The sequence below is a fragment of the Panthera leo genome, chromosome B2 (assembly GCF_018350215.1).
Source record: "Panthera leo isolate Ple1 chromosome B2, P.leo_Ple1_pat1.1, whole genome shotgun sequence".
NCBI classification, from domain to species: domain Eukaryota; kingdom Metazoa; phylum Chordata; class Mammalia; order Carnivora; family Felidae; genus Panthera; species Panthera leo.
The window spans coordinates 11,735,992-11,756,129 of record NC_056683.1 but is presented as its reverse complement, the minus strand read 5'-3'; the positions used below and the strand labels follow the sequence as shown (position 1 = coordinate 11,756,129).

The 20,138-nt window shown below is 43.6% G+C and overlaps 1 protein-coding gene across 2 annotated transcripts in view; it reads left to right on the top strand.

Annotated features, from left to right (window-relative positions):
- CAP2 (cyclase associated actin cytoskeleton regulatory protein 2) overlaps positions 1-20,138 on the top strand; it is a 157,722-nt gene that overhangs the window by 10,973 nt on the left and 126,611 nt on the right. Inside the window, exons 1-3 of one of the 2 annotated variants that reach the window (XM_042937834.1) lie at positions 10,041-10,217; positions 13,930-14,051; positions 18,166-18,266. In XM_042937834.1, coding sequence (XP_042793768.1) covers positions 13,931-14,051; positions 18,166-18,266 — 222 coding nt within the window. In that variant the 5' untranslated portion in view covers positions 10,041-10,217; position 13,930. Of the gene's footprint in view, positions 1-10,040; positions 10,218-13,929; positions 14,052-18,165; positions 18,267-20,138 lie in introns of those variants that run through there. The other variant, XM_042937835.1, reaches the window with a different exon arrangement.

Below are 20,138 nucleotides of genomic sequence, written 5' to 3'. Positions count from 1 at the left end.
ATTCTCTCAGAGATTTTGTTGCCTGAACCCCCTGCATAGCTTCAATCTTGGATCAACCCTGGAGAGAAGAGAGAAGAACAAACAAACAAACCAGAAACACATTCCCAAATAAATCCCCTTTTCAAGTTTTGATTGCTTCCTTGAATTGGCCTGCTATTGTTTACCTTTCAGTCAGGGAGTTGCTTTTTATGTCTTGAACACAGTTTAGAGATAGGCTGTCATGGGCCAATTCCCTCTTCTTTTTTTTAATTATTTTTAACTTTTATTTATTTTTGAGACAGAGAGAGAGCACAAGGGGGAGGGGCAGAGAGAGAGGCAGACACAGAATCCGAAGCAGGCTCCAGGCTCTGAGCCGTCAGCACAGAGCCCGACGTGGGGCTTGAACCCATGAATCATGAGATCATGACCTGAGCCAAAGTTCTACGCTCAACCCACTGAAGCTCCCAGGCGCCCTGGGCCAATTCCCTCTTGAACAGCACTGGTAGCTCCCTCCTAATTTTGACACCTTCCAGTGTCCCTTTCCCCATTCCCCCTCTACCTGTACCCTCCCCCATTCTCTTCCTTGTGTGTTGTCCACTTTCTCTGTGTCCCCTTTACTTTGGGCTTTCAGTTCCAAAGAACAACAACAACAAAAAAGAAGAGCCTGTAGTCTTTTGGTGGTCCAGAGCTCTATTTGAAAACTCCAGTTTTGTTACACGTAATAAATAGAAGTCAAGTATGAAAGTAGACCCAGGGGGCTGGAGATAATGTGAAGAAGGAGAAGGGGGCTGGGGCCACACGCATCACCTGGCTCTTCTAAATCGAAGGATCGCCCTCACATTTGTTAACAAACGTCATACTCAAAACCGGCTTAGTTCTTGATCTGAACTGATCCTTGGTTTTTCTCTTAAAGAGAGTTGCTGAAGCTGCTATTCAACCGCATATAAAGCCTACACTGCATGCCAGTAAATTCTGAGATCAGAAGGAATTTCAGCAAACCTTGTTGTCTTCATTATTCCAGGAAGACATGGCATTCTTTTTTTTTTAATTAATTAATTTTTAGAGAGACAGAGACAGTGTGAGTGTGTGAGGGGCAGAGAGACAGGGAGAGAGAGAGAGAACCCCAAGCAGGCTCCGTGCTGCCAGCGCAGAGCCCGATGTGGGGCTCGAAGCCATGAAACCCGAGCTGAAACTGAGAGTCAGACGCTTAACGGACCGAGCCACCCAGGCGCCCCAAGACACGGCATTCTTCACACTGAAATGTCGGGGTTTAGCGACGCGAAATAGTTTTAGTCAAGTTTTTATGGGCTGTGTATGGCAGAGCCTTCGAAGTGTGGTGTGTGAGATGTCCAGGTCATCACGTTTAGGGGATCAGAGACCTGGTGACATGTGCCGTAATGAGCGCTCACTGTGTGCAGATCACAGTGATGAGTGCTGGGGAGCGTTCAGAGATAAATTATAATAGTGACAGTTGGCCATCACTCTCTAGTTCACGAAGCTCCCCTCGTCATGTCCTCTGAGCTTCCCAAGAATCCCGAGGCAGTTATTATTAGGTAGGTAATACTTGGGATTCCACCTTCGAAAGTCCCCTGGGCTTCCCTTCCCTGCAGCCACCAGCGGTCATCTCGGTGGCCCTTCGAACTCAGTGTCTCACACTGAACTCCTCCCCTTGGACACCTCCATTCCCTCTGTCTGTCCGCACCTGCACCGCCTGACCCTGAGACAAGGCATCTGAGACACTCTGCCTTCTCTCTTTCCCTCCCAGCCCCACTCAAGCCCCATGGTCCCCGCTCAGACCTCCTTCATTCTCCTACGTTCTCAGACCTTCTCCAACCCGCTGCCGCCTTGTAGTAAATTCCCACGTCCCCCCTCAGCTTTGTCCGCCGCTCCTGCCAGCTACTCATCAATCCCTCATTTTCCCGTGAGCTCTTAGATAGCTTCTGGCACGTGGTGAATGAATGCCCGAGGAATATTTTCTAGCTGCAGTGTCTCCATGTCTTGGCACATGCTGGGCATAGGCTCAGGGATACATCTACTCTACTTACCTTTCTGCTTCTATGATCAGATTTCCCAAAGCGTGGGTCCTTTTACTCTGAGGTGCGCTTCTGAGAAATGCAGATTGCCAGGAACACCCAGAACCACTAAATTAGTATTGCTGAGATGGGGGGGTGGGGGGAGGGCAGGAATCTGCATTTTGGAGGCCCCACTTCTGCCCAGCGATTTCTGCTGTGAAACACCACCGCTCCGCTCTGTCCCCTCCAGCTGGTTCCGGGAGCGGGAGCGAGGCTGTGGCCGCTCAGGGAAGTCTCTGGTTAAGGTTAATTACCACCTGTGTCTTTGCTGGGAGGTGAGAGCAGCAAAGTTAACTCTGACTTAACTGGTTTTTGACTGTACGGTTATAAAGGGGAGCTTGAGGCTTGGCATTAAGCAGCACAGGTTTGAACCACGCAGGGCCACGGAGTGCAGAGTTTTTCAATAAATACAGCAAATACACTGCTGCAACCATAGTTTCTCTTCATGATTTCTTAACGTTTTCTTTTCCCCAGCTTACTTTATTATAAGAATACAGTATATAAATACAGCATACAAAATATGCATCAATTGACTGTGTTATCGGTAAGGCTTCTGGTCAACGGTTGGCCATTAGTAGTTAAGTTTCGGGGGAGTTAAAAGTTATATGTGGATTTTTAATTGCATGGGGGATGTTGGTGCCCCTAAACCCTGTGGGCTCGAGGATCAGTTGTACTTGTTTGTTTTTGAAAACAACATTTATTGAGGTACAGTTTTGCATGCCATAAAATTCACCCATTTTAAGTGCACAATTCAATGACTATTATCATATTTCCAGTATTGGGCCCCTACCACCATGATCCTGTCTTAAATCATTTCCCTCACTTCAAATAGAAACTTTATTCCTATTTGTAGTCCCTTCGCATTCCTAGCCTCAGCCCTAGGCAACCACTGATCGACCTTCTGTCTCTAGAAATTTGCTTTTTCTGGATATTCCTAGAAATTGAATTGTATAATACCTGATCTGTGCCTGGCTCTTTCACTTAACATCGTATTTTGGGCGGGGTGGGGGGGGGGGCGCCTGGGTGGCTCCGTCAGTTAAGCGTCTGACTCATAATTTCAGCTCAGGTCATGATCTCATGGTTCCTGAGATCGAGCCCCGTGCTGTCTCTTCCTCTCTCTCTCTTTTCCCCTCCCCCACTCAGGCACCCTCCTGCCCTCTCTCTTTCCCTCTCCCTCTCTTTCAAAATAAATAAACTTTAAAAAATAAATACAATTTTTTTGAGGTTCATCCATGTTGCAGAACGTATCAGTGCTTCTTCCCTTTTCTATTGCCGGATAATATTCCGTTGTATGGATATGCCTCATTTGTTTATCTGGTCATCAGCTGCTCCCCGTCATGTTTTGGTTATTATGAGTGATGATGCCATGAACATTTGTGTACAAGTGTTCCTGTGTGTAGACATGTGTTTTAATTGGTCTTGAGTAGATAATGCAAATGGTATGGCTGGGTCATATGGCAGATATATACTTGGCTTTTTAAGAAAGTTCCAGGTGGTTTCCATAGCAGCTGCAGCATTTCACATTCCTACCGGAAGTGTAGGAAGGTTCTGATTTCTCCATGTCCTCGCTGGCACTTGTAATCATCTGTCTTCTTGGCCCTGGCCATCCTAGTGGCTGCAAAGTGGGATCTCATTGTGGTTTTGACTTGCATTTCCCTGATGGCTATTGATGTTGAGTCTATGTGCTATACTGCTGGCTAGTTGCCTATTTTCTTTGGAAAAATGTTCAAATATTTTGGTCATTTTTAAAAATGTTTAATATTTATTTTGAGAGAGAGAGCGCACGAGAGCACATGCACGGGAGTGGGGGGAGGGGCAGAGAGAAGGAAAAAGAGAATCCCAAGCAGGCTCACGCTGTCAGTGCAGAGCCCAATCCAGGGCTTGATCTCACAAATTGTGAGATCATGACCTGAGCTGAAATCAGGAGTCAGATGCTCAACCTCCTGAGCCACTCAGGCGCTCTATTTTGGCCATTTTTAAGTTGGAATCTTTGTCTTATTATTGAGTTGTAAGAGTTCTTTGTAAATTCTGCACGTAAGGAGAGCAATACTTTTTTTTATGGAGCGACAAAAGGTCCATGGAAGCCCTTCCCAGGCTGTGATAGATTAGCCAGTGGAGTCTCCATGACTTCTCGCCAGGATGTGGCCCTTGGGGAACTCCTGGAAACACCTTCTTGACCTACACCCCTTCCACGGCCTAAGCAAGAGCAAAAGGGCAGTGCGGGGAAATAGGAAAGCATAGGAGCTTAGAAATGGGTCATGAAGTGAGTTAGGGGGGAGCTTCTTTTCAGTGAAGGGTCTCATTTAGCTAAGAGAGTTCACACTTCCTGATAGGGGAATTATTTCATTCCTGGTCCACTCAGCATTCAGACTCTATGATTTTATGACTCTGTCCTTACCCGTCACTACCACAGGGCACAGAGCCAGCCTTCAAGATATACTTAGACTTCCCCCATGGCCTTAGTTCCCACTGGGCTCTTCCTTGCAGCCCGGTGTCCTGGAGGGCTGGCCTGCCCCCAACGGCCAAACTGTCCATTCCTGAGGGGAATCATGGCCCCTGAGGACAGTCTGTGTCTCATCCAGCCGTGTAGCCCCAGCAGCAGCACAGAACACATCTCAAAACACATTTGCATATAATTTTCTTCAGTCAGCGAATGAAGAAACAGGAATGAACTCCTGTATTAGAAGTGAATAAATTGAGACCCAGATGGATTAAATCATCTGCCCAGAGGGATGTAAGCTGCCAGTTAAGGGACTGGATCTCAAATGAAGGTTCCCCGATACCAAGATGCTTTTTCTACCATATCAAGTTATGAGCCCTCACCTCTTATCTTCAGAGATTCCAACCAGAAATATTTGTATCACGGGACGGATCAGGGATGCTCCTGAGAAGTGATACCACCGGAGTGGGGAGGGAAGATGGAATGGGGAGGTCCTTTCTACGTGTGGTTGATTATTTTACCCTTCTGTGTCCAACTTCGGATTTGGTGGAGATGACAGGAAGTAAATGGCGAACGGTAAAGCGAGGTTACCTCTGATTTGTAGGACACGAGGCGGCCTCGTGGGAGCGCTGAGCTGCAGAGAATGGGTGCGCCAGTGCCGGGAAGGACCCTTGAGGCAGTGGCAGCAGTAGAAGGGTGGGAGGGGAGAGGGGGCACGTTTGAGTTGTCAATGCCATTGGGTCTTAGGAACCCTGTGAGTTATAGAGGGCTGGGGTGGGGGGGGGGTCCTTTCGAAAGTCCAGCTGAAGAGAGTTTGCCTTTGTTCTCTGCACTGGGACCTTTGGAGGAATCTGTCGGCTAATCAGGATCTCCTCTGGTAGGTTTTCTCCAGTTTTGTGAAAAATTTAAAAGTGTTCTTTCATTCGCGTAACTCTCTGATCTCTCCTATTCTGATATTACTGTCTCAAAATCCAGAGACTTTTGAAACTTCTTTGCAATGAAAAGAAAATGGTGGCTTTTTCTTTTTTTTTCTCTCTTTTTTTTTTTTTTTTTTTTGATGTTTGGTGAAACTGGCCCCAGCAGTGCTCTTCGGGAGGGAAAGCGAAAGATAGAAAGGCACCTTGACAATGGGAATGTGTCTCTGAGAGAACAACTCCCTGGCTTGACAGAGCAGGGTCTCCTTCCGGCCCCCTCCCACGACAGCTGGGCCCAGAAATGTATTTTAATCCCACTTGATTTTCTACCCACGAGCACTGTGCTGGGCAGGTAGAGGGGACTAACTGAATGAATGAACCCAGCGTATCCAGGGAGGCAGCCAATGGAGGGAGGAATGAAGACTGTGGTTTGTTTCTGCTGCACATACTATTTACCCCATCAGTAATACGGAACCACACGATTCCTTCCCCCCAGGGATTGGTAGCTTCTAGAGAAAGGAAAGGAAGTAATTATTACAGTCACAATAAAGAGAAATTAACATCTAGGACGGCCTGGTTCGATGGTAGTTCAACAAATCTTTCTTTAATTCGGGCGGATTTATAGAGAAAGGAGTCCATTGTGACTCCTGTTTGCTCACACGTAAGCCAGCTGCCCAGTCTGACCACGAGAAAAAGTTAGAGAATCTCCCATTTCCTGTCACCTCAAATCTGTTTTCTGTGTAAGCTTAGACTCATGATCTTTGGAATCCCTGGAGTCTGGGTCTCCTTTATAGAGTTAGAGGAGAAACGCTCACCACAATTATTTCTGCACCTTTGGCCTCATGAGAGCAGAACTTCAGCCAGCAGTCTGGACCCTGGAACACCCAGCCGTTGTGAACATGAAGATGTTACCGCAGTAGTGTTCTCCCTGGCTTGTTTTATGAACTTGCTGTGAGCGATTTACAAAATCCTTTGGACAGTGTGGAGTTTTAAAAATCTTGAAACCCCGAAGGAAAAAAGGAGCTGTGGAAAACCCAGGGTTCACATTCCAGAGAGCGGGTGTGCTCTTGTAAGTCACGGGAAGAAGCCACCGTGGTTTTAAGTGGGTTAAGCTAACCTAATGTCTTCTTCGAAGTGGAAATCTTGGGGCTCCTGGGGGGGCTCAGTCGGTTAAGCATCTGACTCTTGGTTTCAGCTCAGGTCATGATCTCACGGTTCGTGAGTTCGAGCCCCACATCGGGGTCCGAGCTGACAGTGCGGAGCCTGCTTGGGATTCTCTCTCTCCTTCTCTCTTCCCACCCCTCCCCCCACTCACTCTATCTCTCTCTCTCAAAAATAAATAAATAAACTTAAAAATATATGTACACTAAAAACTAAAATAAACAAGTGGGAACTTCTCCTGTGAAAATCTGGCTCATCACCTGAACTGGGATTATGCCAGCGAGTGGGCAGGCAAGGGAAAGGCAGTGAGTGGTAGCCAATTAATTAGTCAATCAAAAAGTATTTATAGAATTCTCCGTGTACACGGCAGCAGGCAGGACTCAGAGGGAGATGCAAAGAAGAGTAAAAGGTAGTACCATAGCACGTGGAGAGCTCAGACTTGTGGGAGGCAAGGTGTGCGTGTGCTAGTGGAAAGATAGGGCGAGGCAGGATTTTAATTGAGCAGAGGTGGCTTCTAGATGCCGAGACTGTAACACAGACAAGCAGGCGGTTATTCTGGGCTTATCACCATTGACGCTGTACCAGAGGGTGGCGATTTTCAAAGCAGCTATAATTGGTTAGACTAAGTAGTTCTTCTTACCAGACCCCTTACCACTGAGCACAAGACGATTTGGATGAGACAATCTGAGGGATGAAGGAGCGTTGTTTTCCAAACGTGATTCCACGGAGATTGGGCTTGTGTCCTTAGCAGAGAGCTCTTTTAAAGCAAACAAATCATTCTGGAAATGTGTAGGGGCCTCCAGTTAGAGGATAAAGAAATCCTGGGGATGTAATCTACAGCACGGTGACTGTAGTTAACAATATCGTGTTGTATATTTGAAAGTTGCCAAGAGAGCAGATGTTAAAAGTTCCTAACACAAGAAAAAAATCCGTAACTGTGTATGGGGCTGGTTAATTGAGCTTATTGTGGGGATCATTTTGCAATGTACAGAAGTCACCCCCTTTTTAATTTTATTTTATTTTTTAAATGTTTATTTTTGAGATGCGCGTGCGCGCGCGCACACACACACACACACACACACACAGTGCAAGCAGGGGAGGGGCAGAGAGAGAGAGAGAGAGTGGGAGACACAGAGCCTGAAGCAGGCTCCAGGCTCCGAGCTATCAGCACAGAGCCTGACGCGGGGCTTGAACTCCCAAACCTCGAGATCATGACCGGAGCCGAAGTTGGACACTTAACTGACTGAGCCGCCCAGGCACCCCCCTCCCGCCACCTCCCTGTACGGTAGCCGCCTCTCATCCACAGTTTCAGTTACCTGCAGTCGATCACAGTGCTAAAGTAGATACATGATCCTCTTTCTGAGGCCGGGAGGGCAGTAGCAGCCGTGTGCTGCTGTCACAGCGCCTACGTCATTCCCTCAGTGCATCTCATCACGTAGGCATTTTATCATCTCACGTCATCACAAGAAGAAGCATGGGTACAGCACAGTGAGGTATTTTGGGAAAGAGAAAGGTCATATTTACATAATTTTTATTAGAGTACAGTATACTGTTGTGATGGTTCTATTTTATTGTTAGTTATTCTTGTTAACCTCTAACTATGCCTAATAGAGAAGTTAAACTTACTCGTAAGAATGTGCATGTAGGAAAAAACACAGCATATACAAAGTTTGGCACTCTCTGAGGTTCCAGGCTTCCTGGGAGCGTCTTGGAACAGATCCCTGAGGGATAAGGGAGGACTACGTCATACTCTATCAAATCATTAGCTGTGCATCTAAAACTAATATAGTATATGTTGATCAGTTCTGAATTGTTTTAATGTTTGGGGGAACACATATGACTGCCAAACTAATTACACACCAAAAATCTCACCGTTGCACGTGGACTTGAGAAAGCCACTTTTAGAAATCTTGGCGGAATAATAAGTATGTGAGTAGAGGAAACTGAGACAAGGGAAAAAAAATTATAAGGGTATAATTATAAGGTATGACCTGAAATGTTTAGCTAGTCATTTCCATTGGCCAGGTTTTTTATGTTATGTTATTTTATTTTACTTACTTATTTTTCATTTTTTATGGAAGTGTAATTACGTTCATAGTGATTTGACAACTCTGTTGGCCAAGTCTTTTAGATGATTGCCCAGCGTTTAACATGCACAAAGGCTTGATACAGTGGTTTGTAAATCTGTTTGCACCGTTAGCAAAAATAAATGGGATGTCTTCCTAACAGTAGCTAACACATCTATCACTGATCATGTCACAGACTTTGTGTGCCTTTCTCTACACACTTATAGGAACCCTATGTACAGGTAGTAACTAAATAAAGCAAAACAAAATTAAGCTCTTTCCCAAAGAACTTCAGTTAGTGATTCCAAAAGCAGGGCCCCCTCTAAACAGCCCTGGTTAAAAAGAGGCAAACGAGGGGCGCCTGGGTGGTGCAGTCGGTTAAGCGTCCGACTTCAGCCAGGTCACGATCTCGCGGTCCGTGAGTTCGAGCCCCGCGTCAGGCTCTGGGCTGATGGCTCGGAGCCTGGAGCCTGTTTCCGATTCTGTGTCTCCCTCTCTCTCTGCCCCTCCCCCGTTCATGCTCTGTCTCTCTCTCTGTCCCAAAAATAAATAAAAAACGTTGGGAAAAAAAAAAATTTAAAAAAAAAAAAAAGAGGCAAACGATGGAGACCTTGTAAAAATGTTTGTAAGTGTGGGGAACTCTCCCTTTCTGGAAACTACTATGGGAAAGGATAGGAATGTCGTCTCTCTCACTGTTTTAATCATTGTCTTATTGCAGAGCATTGCACACAAAATTAGTATTAGGAACTATCTGTACTTTAAGGATGGGTTTTATGAAATGACCAATGTTATTTTTTAACTTTTAAGTGATACTATAAAATTAACATAAGTATAATATAAAAGTAATATATGAATAGAAATAATATAACACAAATATAAAATAATATAAAATTAATAAATTTTTAAATGATGACAGCCATCCTTTCACCTAGGAAAATGCTACCAAAGACAGTATATGAGAGAATACTAACTGGCTATATTCTTAATGAAGTGTATGAAATATTTGTAAATGGGTGTATTTGGTGTAAAGGAGTTTAAATTGTTTAAGTATTTAGAATCCTAACTACTTTATTTGAAAAAAAAAAAACCCACAAAATTTAGTTTGTAAACTCAGAGATAAACAGGATGCGATGCCCATTTTCCTATTTTTGCCACACCTTTTTGAAAATCATTCATTAAAACATTTGATCAACCCTGAGGTATGTCATTGTGAAATCCCAAACCCTTGGGGACAAAGACCCCGCAAACTTCCTCCAGAGAGGAAAACAAAGACTGCATCAAGGGATGAAAAATCAGAGAATCAGAATGGCTTTGGACCTCTCAACAGTAACCTAGGAAGCTAGAACACAGTGGAGGAATGCCTTGCAAATTCTGAGGAAAACTTCCATCCCAGAATCCTACACTCAGTCAAACCTCCGAAGTGTGAAGGCAAAATCAAGGTATTTTCAGACTTGCAGGTTCTCCACAAAAATTGTCCTTTCGCGTACCTCGTTTTCAGAAGAAAATGCTCTGAAACTAAGAAGACAGTTAAGAAAGTACACCAAGAAAGAGGAGGGTATAGAATCGGAAAAACAGGTGTTACTAGGTAAGAGCGAGTGGGGAGAAGGCCCTGGGGTGAAGGGGAAGGCAGATCTCTGGTCCCAGAGGCACCGTGGGCCTACTGAGCTCTCATGCACTTGGAGTGATTCTCCAGAAGAGATGCCTCTGAGAAGACAGATGTAATAGCATTCCAGACGTGTTTGCCTCAACTGAAAGACTTGTACAACTGGGAGAAGAGTTTGGAGGTGAATAGCTTTTAAGTATGTAGAGAAAACTGGGAAGCTGAACAACATAGCTGCAGGGAAACAGGTTGTGAAAAAAGAAAATGGAGAACAATTTTAGGATACGTTGTGACTCAGCTGTGAATAGTCATAAACGGGTTGACCCCGATGCTTGGTCACATAGAAATTGTGACACAACAGTACTGGGCAAAAGGAAGTGTTCATGTGTCTGGTGGTGGGGATTGGGCAAAACCTCTTGGTTTTGGTGGGAACTCAGTGGATAATGCCTGGAACCGAAGAGAAACAAGACACACAGAGATGGAAGCATGTTATGTACAGATGAGATAATTACTGAAAGAAACAGCTAAAATCATGGAAATCGGTTGATTCTCAAGGCAAAAATGGAAGGGGGCAGCCTCATAGAACTATTGTAGAGCTATTTAAATTCTGTGCATGTCTAAAGAGTTAAACTTTAAAAAGGGAAAAGTAAGGGGATAATTCAAATGAGAAAAAAAAACCAAGATGAGTTCTACTTCCTATTATAAAGGAACTCAAGAAAGAATACTACCAAATTATTACAAAACAAGGAATTAAGACTCACCTCGAGTGTCATTTGCTAAAACAGATCATTAAAAAGAGAAGGTCATGGAATTCCATATTCCTCCCACTTTTTCTTTCCACCCACCCTCACACCTGGTCAGATGATTGTGTTTATCCTCTATAAGCCGGAGGTTATAGGGGACCTCATCTTGGGGTTCTTCTGCATGAATTGGAGGACTAGACGGTCTGGAGACCAAGTTTGAGCCTCATCATCTGACCTAGTCTCTTGATTGCCCAGCTGTGTGTCTGGCTTCTCTCTGCTTCTCATCTGATTCTTAGAACATCTTATGTCTGACCAGTTTGCCATAGATCCCCTCTTCTGTTGGCTTCCTGGTCCAAATCCATCTGTCTGTCCACCTGGCTCTGACTCATTCCTTACCCTGACCTTGCTGTCTCCATTTCCTGTCCTATCCATTTCCTCAGCCTGATTCCTAATTCCTGGCCTCATGAAAACTTGGCTAAATCCACTTTGAAAAACCAAGGCGAATGGAACTGCCTGGGAAGAATTTGGAGAATCTGTTGCTCTGTTCTTTCTTCATTCTTGAGAGCCAGGATAGCAGCTGAGGCCACATGTGGGGAGGGGTGTGTGTGTGTGTGTGTGTGTGTGTGTGTGTGTGTGTGTGTGTTGGGAGAAGAAAGCATAGCCATCTTGGACCCCATCATTCTCCCTGGGAATATACCATGTATATTTTGGATACCTTTCTCTTTTTTATTCTCTCTTTTATTTGTTCTTCCATTTCTCTTAGAAACTGTTCTAAAATTTTAAACCCAGAGGCATCTTTCCAGCTTCCTTGCCTGGGTTGTGTTTTGATCTCTTCAGAGGCTGTGACAAGACTCCAGTCCATGGTGATTTTACGCGAAGTGACATCTGATTTGTTTTCAGACTGCATTCCACACCAGTCAGCCTGGCCCTGCAGTGTGTGGGCTAACTCCTGTTGTCTCTCAACATATGGAGCGCTATTAGATAGTGTGAGTTTGAGTCTTGTCAGGGAGGCCGATTAAGCCCCAGTCGGGGACAGCCGTCCTAAGTGTGAAATGTAACAGGCCTTCCTGAAATGGCGCTGTGAGCCTCTGGAGGTGGTGGGTGCCTTTCTGTTGGGGCATCGGGAACTTGCTAACAAAGCAAACACGTTTTTTTTTCCCTTAGCATGGGCTAGGTCTATGGTGTAACATTTGGCAAGTTGAGTAACAGAGAACATAGATAACCGTGAACAGATGGACGCCTATTAAAAGATTTGAGGGGTTTTACCATCTCTCAAATGGCCTTCACCCTCCTACAGGATACCCAGTTCCCTTGCACGATTACGTAAAGGGTTCAATTAAATTGCTTCTTTTTTTTTTTTTTTTCATATTGCAGTAGAAGCGAAAGCTCTGACGTTAAGAGGAAAAGAATAGATGAGAAACTTCTAATTTTGAATCCCCTTGGGATTAGATGCTGATTTCAGCCGTGCAGAGAACACTGCCCCATATTTTGAAAGCATAGCTGCTGGCAGTTTCAGAGGAGATGACTTTCCAAAATAGGCAGTGAACCCCCCCCCCCCATCCGTATCTGATGACCATCTGACGTGTGGATGCAGAAGTACAGAGCTACCCACATGTTTTGATAAGTCTAACCTTGCTTTTGAAAATGGCAGTGACATGTCATCATTATGGAATACAAAACACACAAAAAAATGCATTACCTGGTTGTTTGCAGAAATAGAAAACATTACCTGTCTTAGAGAAATAGTATTTGCTCACCCTCTGGGGCAGCCCTGTCTCCTCTATGGGAGCACGTCTATCTTCTTTGGCTTAAGATGATGCCTAGAAAGTTCTCAAGAGTGAGAGCTACAGACGCTGATTAAGATGGGGTGTGTCTTACTTTCTCTGGGGCAGCAGCCTGAATTTGCCAAAAGCAGTCGTAGGTTGATATGGCGGGAGCTATGGTATCTCTAAGCTGGATCTCATGAACTTGGCCAAATTAGATTGGGTTCCATTCCTCAGCGGTTGCCTTCATAACATTACATTGTAGGGCCAGCAGTTTTAAGGTACTCACCTGTGCGCACTCAGGATAGCTCTCTAAGAAGTGTTTGGACGCAGAAAAGCTAGATCCCCAACAGGCCCGCTCTCATCCTCAATCCCTTATCCAGCGTCAAACCCAATTTATCCCAGCAGAGACTGCCGGGGAACCGAAGCTTCCTGTCTCCAGAAACCACTCCACCTAAAACTAAACTTTGTCCAAAAATAATCAGCAGCAAAACGAAATATACACTGTTAATATTTCAAATTAAAAATTTCCACCATTCGGAATAATTGTAACCTAAAGTAATCCAGCGGCAGACACACGTTAGCCCTTCGAGATGAAAACCCAGTCACCTGCTAAGTGATATGGTTTCATAAACTCAATTCATAAACAGCTCAGCTATTTGGCTTAAAGTAATTGAGTAGGTAAACAAGAATTACCAGTGGGTTTAGTGTCCCCTAGAGAGTTATACTTTCACAGAAAGAAACCATTGGAAATAGTTAAAATATGCTCCTACCACTTAGTAGGATAAGAGTTGGCAATATTAATTGTGAGATATATGTTCACGGGCTTTTAGTTTATGCTAGACATAGATTGTATCATAGCACAAGGAAGCATCCAAGGAGATACTTGTTAATGGTGTAGGGAGTGATTTTTTTGTGTGTATTGCATATGGAGCTTATAAAGTCATTGAATCGAATAGAAACCAAGATCAATATAATTTGGGTTTTTTGGGTTTTTTTTGTTGTTGTTCCAAGGTTTACGTTTTTTGGAGTTTCACATATTTTCCTGATGTATAGAAATATTCTCTAGGTAATGAAAGCCATTCCGAGTAATTTCTATTTTCCCTGTTGCTGCTGTTAAATTTAATGGTGTCAGCTTGCTAATCCTCCCTGACATTCACACGGACTCCATTTGTGCCTGTGTTTTTCTAGAATGGCAGAGATGCAAGGACTGATGGAGAGGCTGGAACGGGTGGTCGGCCGACTGGAGTCGCTGTCTGCAGAGTCACACCGGCCTCCTGGGGACTGTGAGGGACTTAATGGTGTCAGTAGAGGTAGGGACACCGACTGTTGTCATTACTTAATGTTCTCCCCATCACTTAGTTCTCAGGAAATATTTTTATCACCCTTTCTTCAGCTTTCGTACTCCTTCCTTCCTTCCTTCCTTTATTTGTTTTCTTTACTTTTTTTGAGATGCAGCGGGGAGGGGGAGATAGAATCCCAAGCAGCTTCCTCACTTTCAGCGCACAACCTGAGGCGGGGCTCAAACCCACCAACTGTGAGATCATGACCTGAGCCCAAATCAAGCATTAGACTCCTAACCAACTGAGCCACCCAGGCGCCCCCATACTCCTTCCTTTGTACGTGATCATGATATTCACCAGATGCAAGCCATCCCTGAAGAAGGGAAAGGAAATAAAGTTTCAACCCACAATCTGCAAAAATTACCAGTATCTGTGCCTATTAAGAGTATAATCTATGTGCCAAATGTCGTTATTCGTTTGCTCTAGTGTGTATACTGTTGTTCCACATTCCGCAGTGGCTATACATATATTATCTGAGTAATTTTATCAAAGAGAAATTAATGTTCTCGATTACAGTGTCAATTGGAAGGAATTATCATTCTGTAGATTTGAATTTTAAAGAGAACAAGTCATTAAATTTAAGAACTGCAGTTTTGAAGGAAGTGAGTCTGACGGGAAGCCAAACGTTGGTTCCAAGTAACATGATCACGTCTCATTGTGTCACCTGTGCCTGTTCCTAACCAAATATGCCTTTAAAGTCATATGCTAATGCCACTTAAAAAAAAAAGATTTTAAATATATGATCAAACATAAAAAGTTAACAACATAACATAAAAGTTAGCTAGAAGAATACCATATAAGGCAAACTCTCTAAGTATCGACAGTAATTTTTCCAGTTCCTTCTTGTCTGAGGTCGTAGATTTAGGAAATAAAAATACAGGACACCCAGTTAAATTTGCATTTCAGATGAACTACTTTTTTGGGGGGGTATAAGTATGTTCCACATACTGCCTGGGATATACTGCATGGTACACACTTAACTCTAAAAATTTATTCATTATTTATTTGAAATTCCAATGTAACTCAGGGATCTGTATCTCATCTGGCAACTCTATTCTTGTCTCAAGTACATTTCCTCCTTATCTGACCCATTTTGAATCCTATCAGGCTTTGGGGACCGAGAAAAGCCTAGGGGAATGGGGGCTTCAAAAAAAAAAAAAGCTTTCACTAGGCAAGATCCACATTGGTGCTTCTAGAATTTCAGGAGTATTTGGGGGCTGTGCCTTGTATCGGATGCCTTAGGACAAAAATTACTGCATGAACACAAATGCACAGACTGGTTTTTCCCCCCTGAACATAATGAAAATTAAAATGTTTTGAATGAATTGAAAGGGGATGTTCTTTAAAGGGAGGCTGCCAGGGGCCTGTAAATTTCTTCCACATCAACTGAAACACATCTATGATTTCATTCTGAGCCTCTCTTTGTTAACTGTATAATTGGTGTAGGAGATTCAGTAAACCTCATTTGTAAGGAAATATTTTCATGTTCGCTTCAATAACTTGGGTTTCCTTATGTCTTTGACATCAGGAGATCAAAAGACATTTCTGTACGATTGCTGCCCACAAATAGAAAGCCTGTAGATACATAAAATATAAGTAAAATCCAACTCTCAGAACGCTGTGTAGCATTGTTGAATAAAGGGGGGAAAAACTCAATAATTTGAACCTCACTTGACTTAAAGAGGTACTAGACTGCACTTTGTATTTTCTTTGTTACAACAGTAATTTTCAGGGAAACTTAATAGACTAAACAAAATTGGAAGGTGTATAATTAAATTACTTAAGTATTTAAACAGATATTTTCTAATACAGAAAATTGTTCCAAACCAGTTATTAGAATGAGGTCTTGTAAAACAACTTACCCAGCGGTTTATTATCCTACTAGGAATGCAGTAGGGTCATTGGTAAGCAGGATAATTAGTAAAATATCTGAATGATAACCATCCTTAAAACATTTTACAACCCTAAACAGCATCGCTTTCATTTCTTCTTAATTTAGTAAGCTTTGATGGTTTTCTAAATTCTATTTTTAACAAATCCTTAAGGACACCCTCTCACCTGAAATATAAAACATCGTTATTATGGTGATGTTATAACTGAAGTTAAAAAATTTTTTTTGATTTAGAAAGAAACTTTTAGGAGCGCCTGGACGGCTCAGTTGGTTAAGGATCCAACTTCAGCTCAGGTCATGATCTCACAGTTTGTGAGTTCAAGCCCCACATCAGGCTCTGTGCTGACAGCTTGGAGCCTGGAGCCTGCTTTGGACTCTCTGCCCCTCCTCTGCTCTCTCTCTCTCTCTCTAAAATAAATAAACACTAAAAAATTTAAAAAGAAATAAAAAGAAATTTTTAGATGGAACCCTGTCCACTACATCTGTAATATGCAGAAGTCAGCGAACTGCCTTCTTATGATACAGGTGCTATGTTGTGTTTTATGGTGGTTTTTTCCCCCTGACGATCAGGTAAGTTTGGTTCAACAGTTGAAGAAGTATTTTTGCGCACACACCAAGTAATGAGTACTTTGTTATATACGAGGAAATCTAAGATGGATTATATGCAGAATCCTCCAGAATCTTTGGTCTCCATGCTTTGCTATTCAGGGCCACAACTGCTTTGATTAAGGGATGCTCACAAGATGCAGGCTGGGAAGAAAGACAGGTCATTAAGGGCTGCCCAGAGGAGGTGTGAACAGAGCTAAGTGATGAAAGGGAAATAGGAAAATAATTCCCTTTTATAACCGTTCCTTCTGCTGTGTAGAGTCCTTTGTCTCATGTCTCAAACTCTCTAACTTTAAATACATCGCAGACACCTCTCAGGTGTCTCCCACAGCAACAAACGGGTTTATCTGCTTCCAAATGGATCCCTAAGGAATCTGTGGGCTTGCCCCCCTTTTATATTCCAGAAGTTGGTATGTACTGTATTTTGAACTTTAAGGTTCAGCTTCAATAGCCTGCTTAGAAGTTAGACTGTAGGTGCACAGCACTGTAAGCAGCTGTTTTCATCACCTTCTGGGCCTGTGGAAATGGGCATCTGGGAAAGGAAGGAAGCTTTATCCTACAGCTTTATGAGCATGGCTACTAATGTACAGTTTGAGAAAGGGAATCCTAGGTTTTGGTTTGGATTTTAATTGCCTGTAGGGTTGAGTTTTTCAATATTAGGGACATGAAATCTGGAACTAAGACACAATTTTTCTGTTAAAAAGCAGGGAAAGAGATACAGAGCACTCCAGGTTGGGCCGTTGTCGCTTGGGTTTTTATGGTAATTTGTCAGATCAAAACTTAACGTGAGTTAGCTCAGCAGACCTTTTCATGCCTCCCAACTCTGCCTCCCTCCCCCAGGAAGTGAGGACAGGATGGAACAGAATGTGTGACATTGGCATTGTTTTCCTACTTACCAGAGTTTGTTATTGCCTTTTAATTGTCCTGGGTAATCTTGGTAACTGTGTGCAAGGTCTCACAGCACCTGGGCAGATCAGTGTAGTAGAAAGTACACTTGGCTTATGTCAGTTCTTGGATCTGCCTCTTATTTGACTATAGTTTTGGTCAAGTCATGTGCTCCGATTACATCTCCATTTCCTCAACCAGGAAAACTATGATGGTGGTACTTAACCTCGTGAGTTTGGGGAAGAAACAAATTCGAATGTAGGTGAAAGTGCTTACTCAAATAGGAGAGCATTGTGTTTTCTTGAGCCATTGAAAAACGTTTCAGGAATACTGACCGATTGAATGACTGCCTGGGTGAAAAGAATGAGAATGGGATGGGTGATATTAAGCTTCCATAGGGCCTCTGGCAAAGCAGTATCAGCTTTTCATTAGACTCCTGGGGACTGGGGCACCTGGGTGGCTCAGTCATTTGAGCTTCCTACTTCAGCACAGATCATGACCTCAACAGTTCATGGGTTCCAGTCCCGCGTCGGGTTCTGTACTGACAGCTCAGAGCCTGTAGCCTGCTTCAGATTCTGTCTCCCTCTCTGTCTGCCTCTCCCCTGCTTGCACTCCATCTCTCTCTCTCTCTCAAAAATAAATAAAAACATTAAAAAAAAAAAAAAACCTCTCAGAGACTGACAAAATGTGATTCTTCCAAAGGTGTGGCACCCTCCGTGGAAGCCTTTGATAAGCTGATGAACAGCATGGTGGCGGAGTTTTTACAGAAGAGTAGGATCCTTGCTGGCGATGTGGAGACTCACGTGAGTACTTTTCTCTCTTTGTCTCTGTGGAGGAGATGACTACTATTTAAAAAACAAACAAACAAACAAACAAACACCCCAGAAATGACAAAGGTGGGTGAGGATATGGGGAGACTGGGGTCCTTGTTCACTGCTGCTGGCAATGCAGAATGATGTAGCCAGTGTCGAATCCCGAAAGCAGGATCCCGAAGAGCTATTTGTGTACCCACGTTCCCAGCAGCATGATGCACCAATAGCCAAAAGGTGGCAGCCACCGTGTGTGTGTGGACAGATGAAAGGGCAAACACAATGTGGTCTATGCGTCCAAGGGAATATTATTCAGCCTTAAAAAGGATGGAAATTCTGACATGCGCTACAACATGGTCGCACCTTGAGGATATTTCGTTAAGGGAAATAAGTCAGTTACAAAATGACAAGGACTGTATGATTCCACTTACATGAGGTGTCTCTGAATCCATTGAGCTGAGGGAGGTACCTAGAGTAGCCAACCAGACTCACAGATACAGAACGTAGAATGCCGGCTGCTCGGGGCTGGCGGGAGAGAGAAGCGGGACCTTGTTTAATGGGTATAGCGTCTTAGTCTTGCAATGAAAGCTGAACTCCAGAGAAAGTTCTGGAGATCTGTTGCAGGACGATGTGAACATACTTAACAGTACTGAGATGTACACTTAAAGATAGTGAAGAGGGTACCATGTGTATTTTACCACAGTGGAAAAGTGCAGCCTGAGGAAGAAGCAAAATCATAGAATTTTTTTTTCTTTTTTTTTTTTTTTAATTTTTTTTAACGTTTATTTATTTTTGAGACAGAGAGAGACAGAACATGAACGGGGGAGGGGCAGAGAGAGAGGGAGACACAGAATCGGAAGCAGGCTCCAGGCTCTGAGCCATCAGCCCAGAGCCCGACGTGGGGATCGAACTCACTGACCGCGAGATCGTGACCTGAGCTGAAGTCGGACGCTTAACCGACTGAGCCACCCAGGCGCCCCGCAAAATCATAGAATTTGATAATCCTTGGATTGATAAAGACCTTTAATGATATCTGGGCCAGACTTCCAGTTTTAGACACTTTGGATACATTTAAAAATGTTTAGGGTCACCTGGGTGGTTCGGTTCGTTGAGCGTCTGACTCTTGGTTTCGGCTCAGGTCATGATCCCAGGGTCGTGGGATCGAGACCCGTGTTGGGCTCTGCGCGGAGTATGGAGTCTGCTTGAGAGTCTCTCTTTTCGTCTGCCCTTCCGGCTCTCTCTCTCTCTCAAAAATAGAAAAATTTAAAAAAATGTTTAGCATCCTCCTTGACACTAGTCATTATTTGCATGCATTTAGTGAAAATCTAATGTCATAGCCAAACCAATTAAAAAACCTAGGAGAAATTTATCTCCAGGTTCTTCTTTTTTCATTTGCCTTTGTTTCTCACAGAGGATTAAATTCCAAATCCATCTGCTCATGGATTTCTCAGCGATGGCAAAACCATTTTCAGTGTAGATTCACAGAAAATCTCATTCTTGAATAAAGCTGAGGTTTGCGGTTAAAAAAAAAAAAAAAGAAGCAAACATAAAAAGGGATTCATTCTCTCTTACTTGTCCCCCAATTAGACATTATATGCAGCACCCAACCCCAGTCTTCCAGGTGATCTGGTGGCTCAGGTGATACCAGAGACTCCAGGATTGTAATTAAATAGGTGCCTGTCTCCTCCCGTTTGCAATGCGTTTGTTCGTCACATCTAAGAAAAAGGAAGATTCGTCTCATGACCTCCATTTTTATTAAAATCCCTATTGAAACGCCTCTTGGCAGAAGAGGGGAAACTCTGCTGTACATGGGTTCTAGAAAAGTCCGTGTAATGAGACGTGTTCACTTCCAGTGGATCCCGGAGC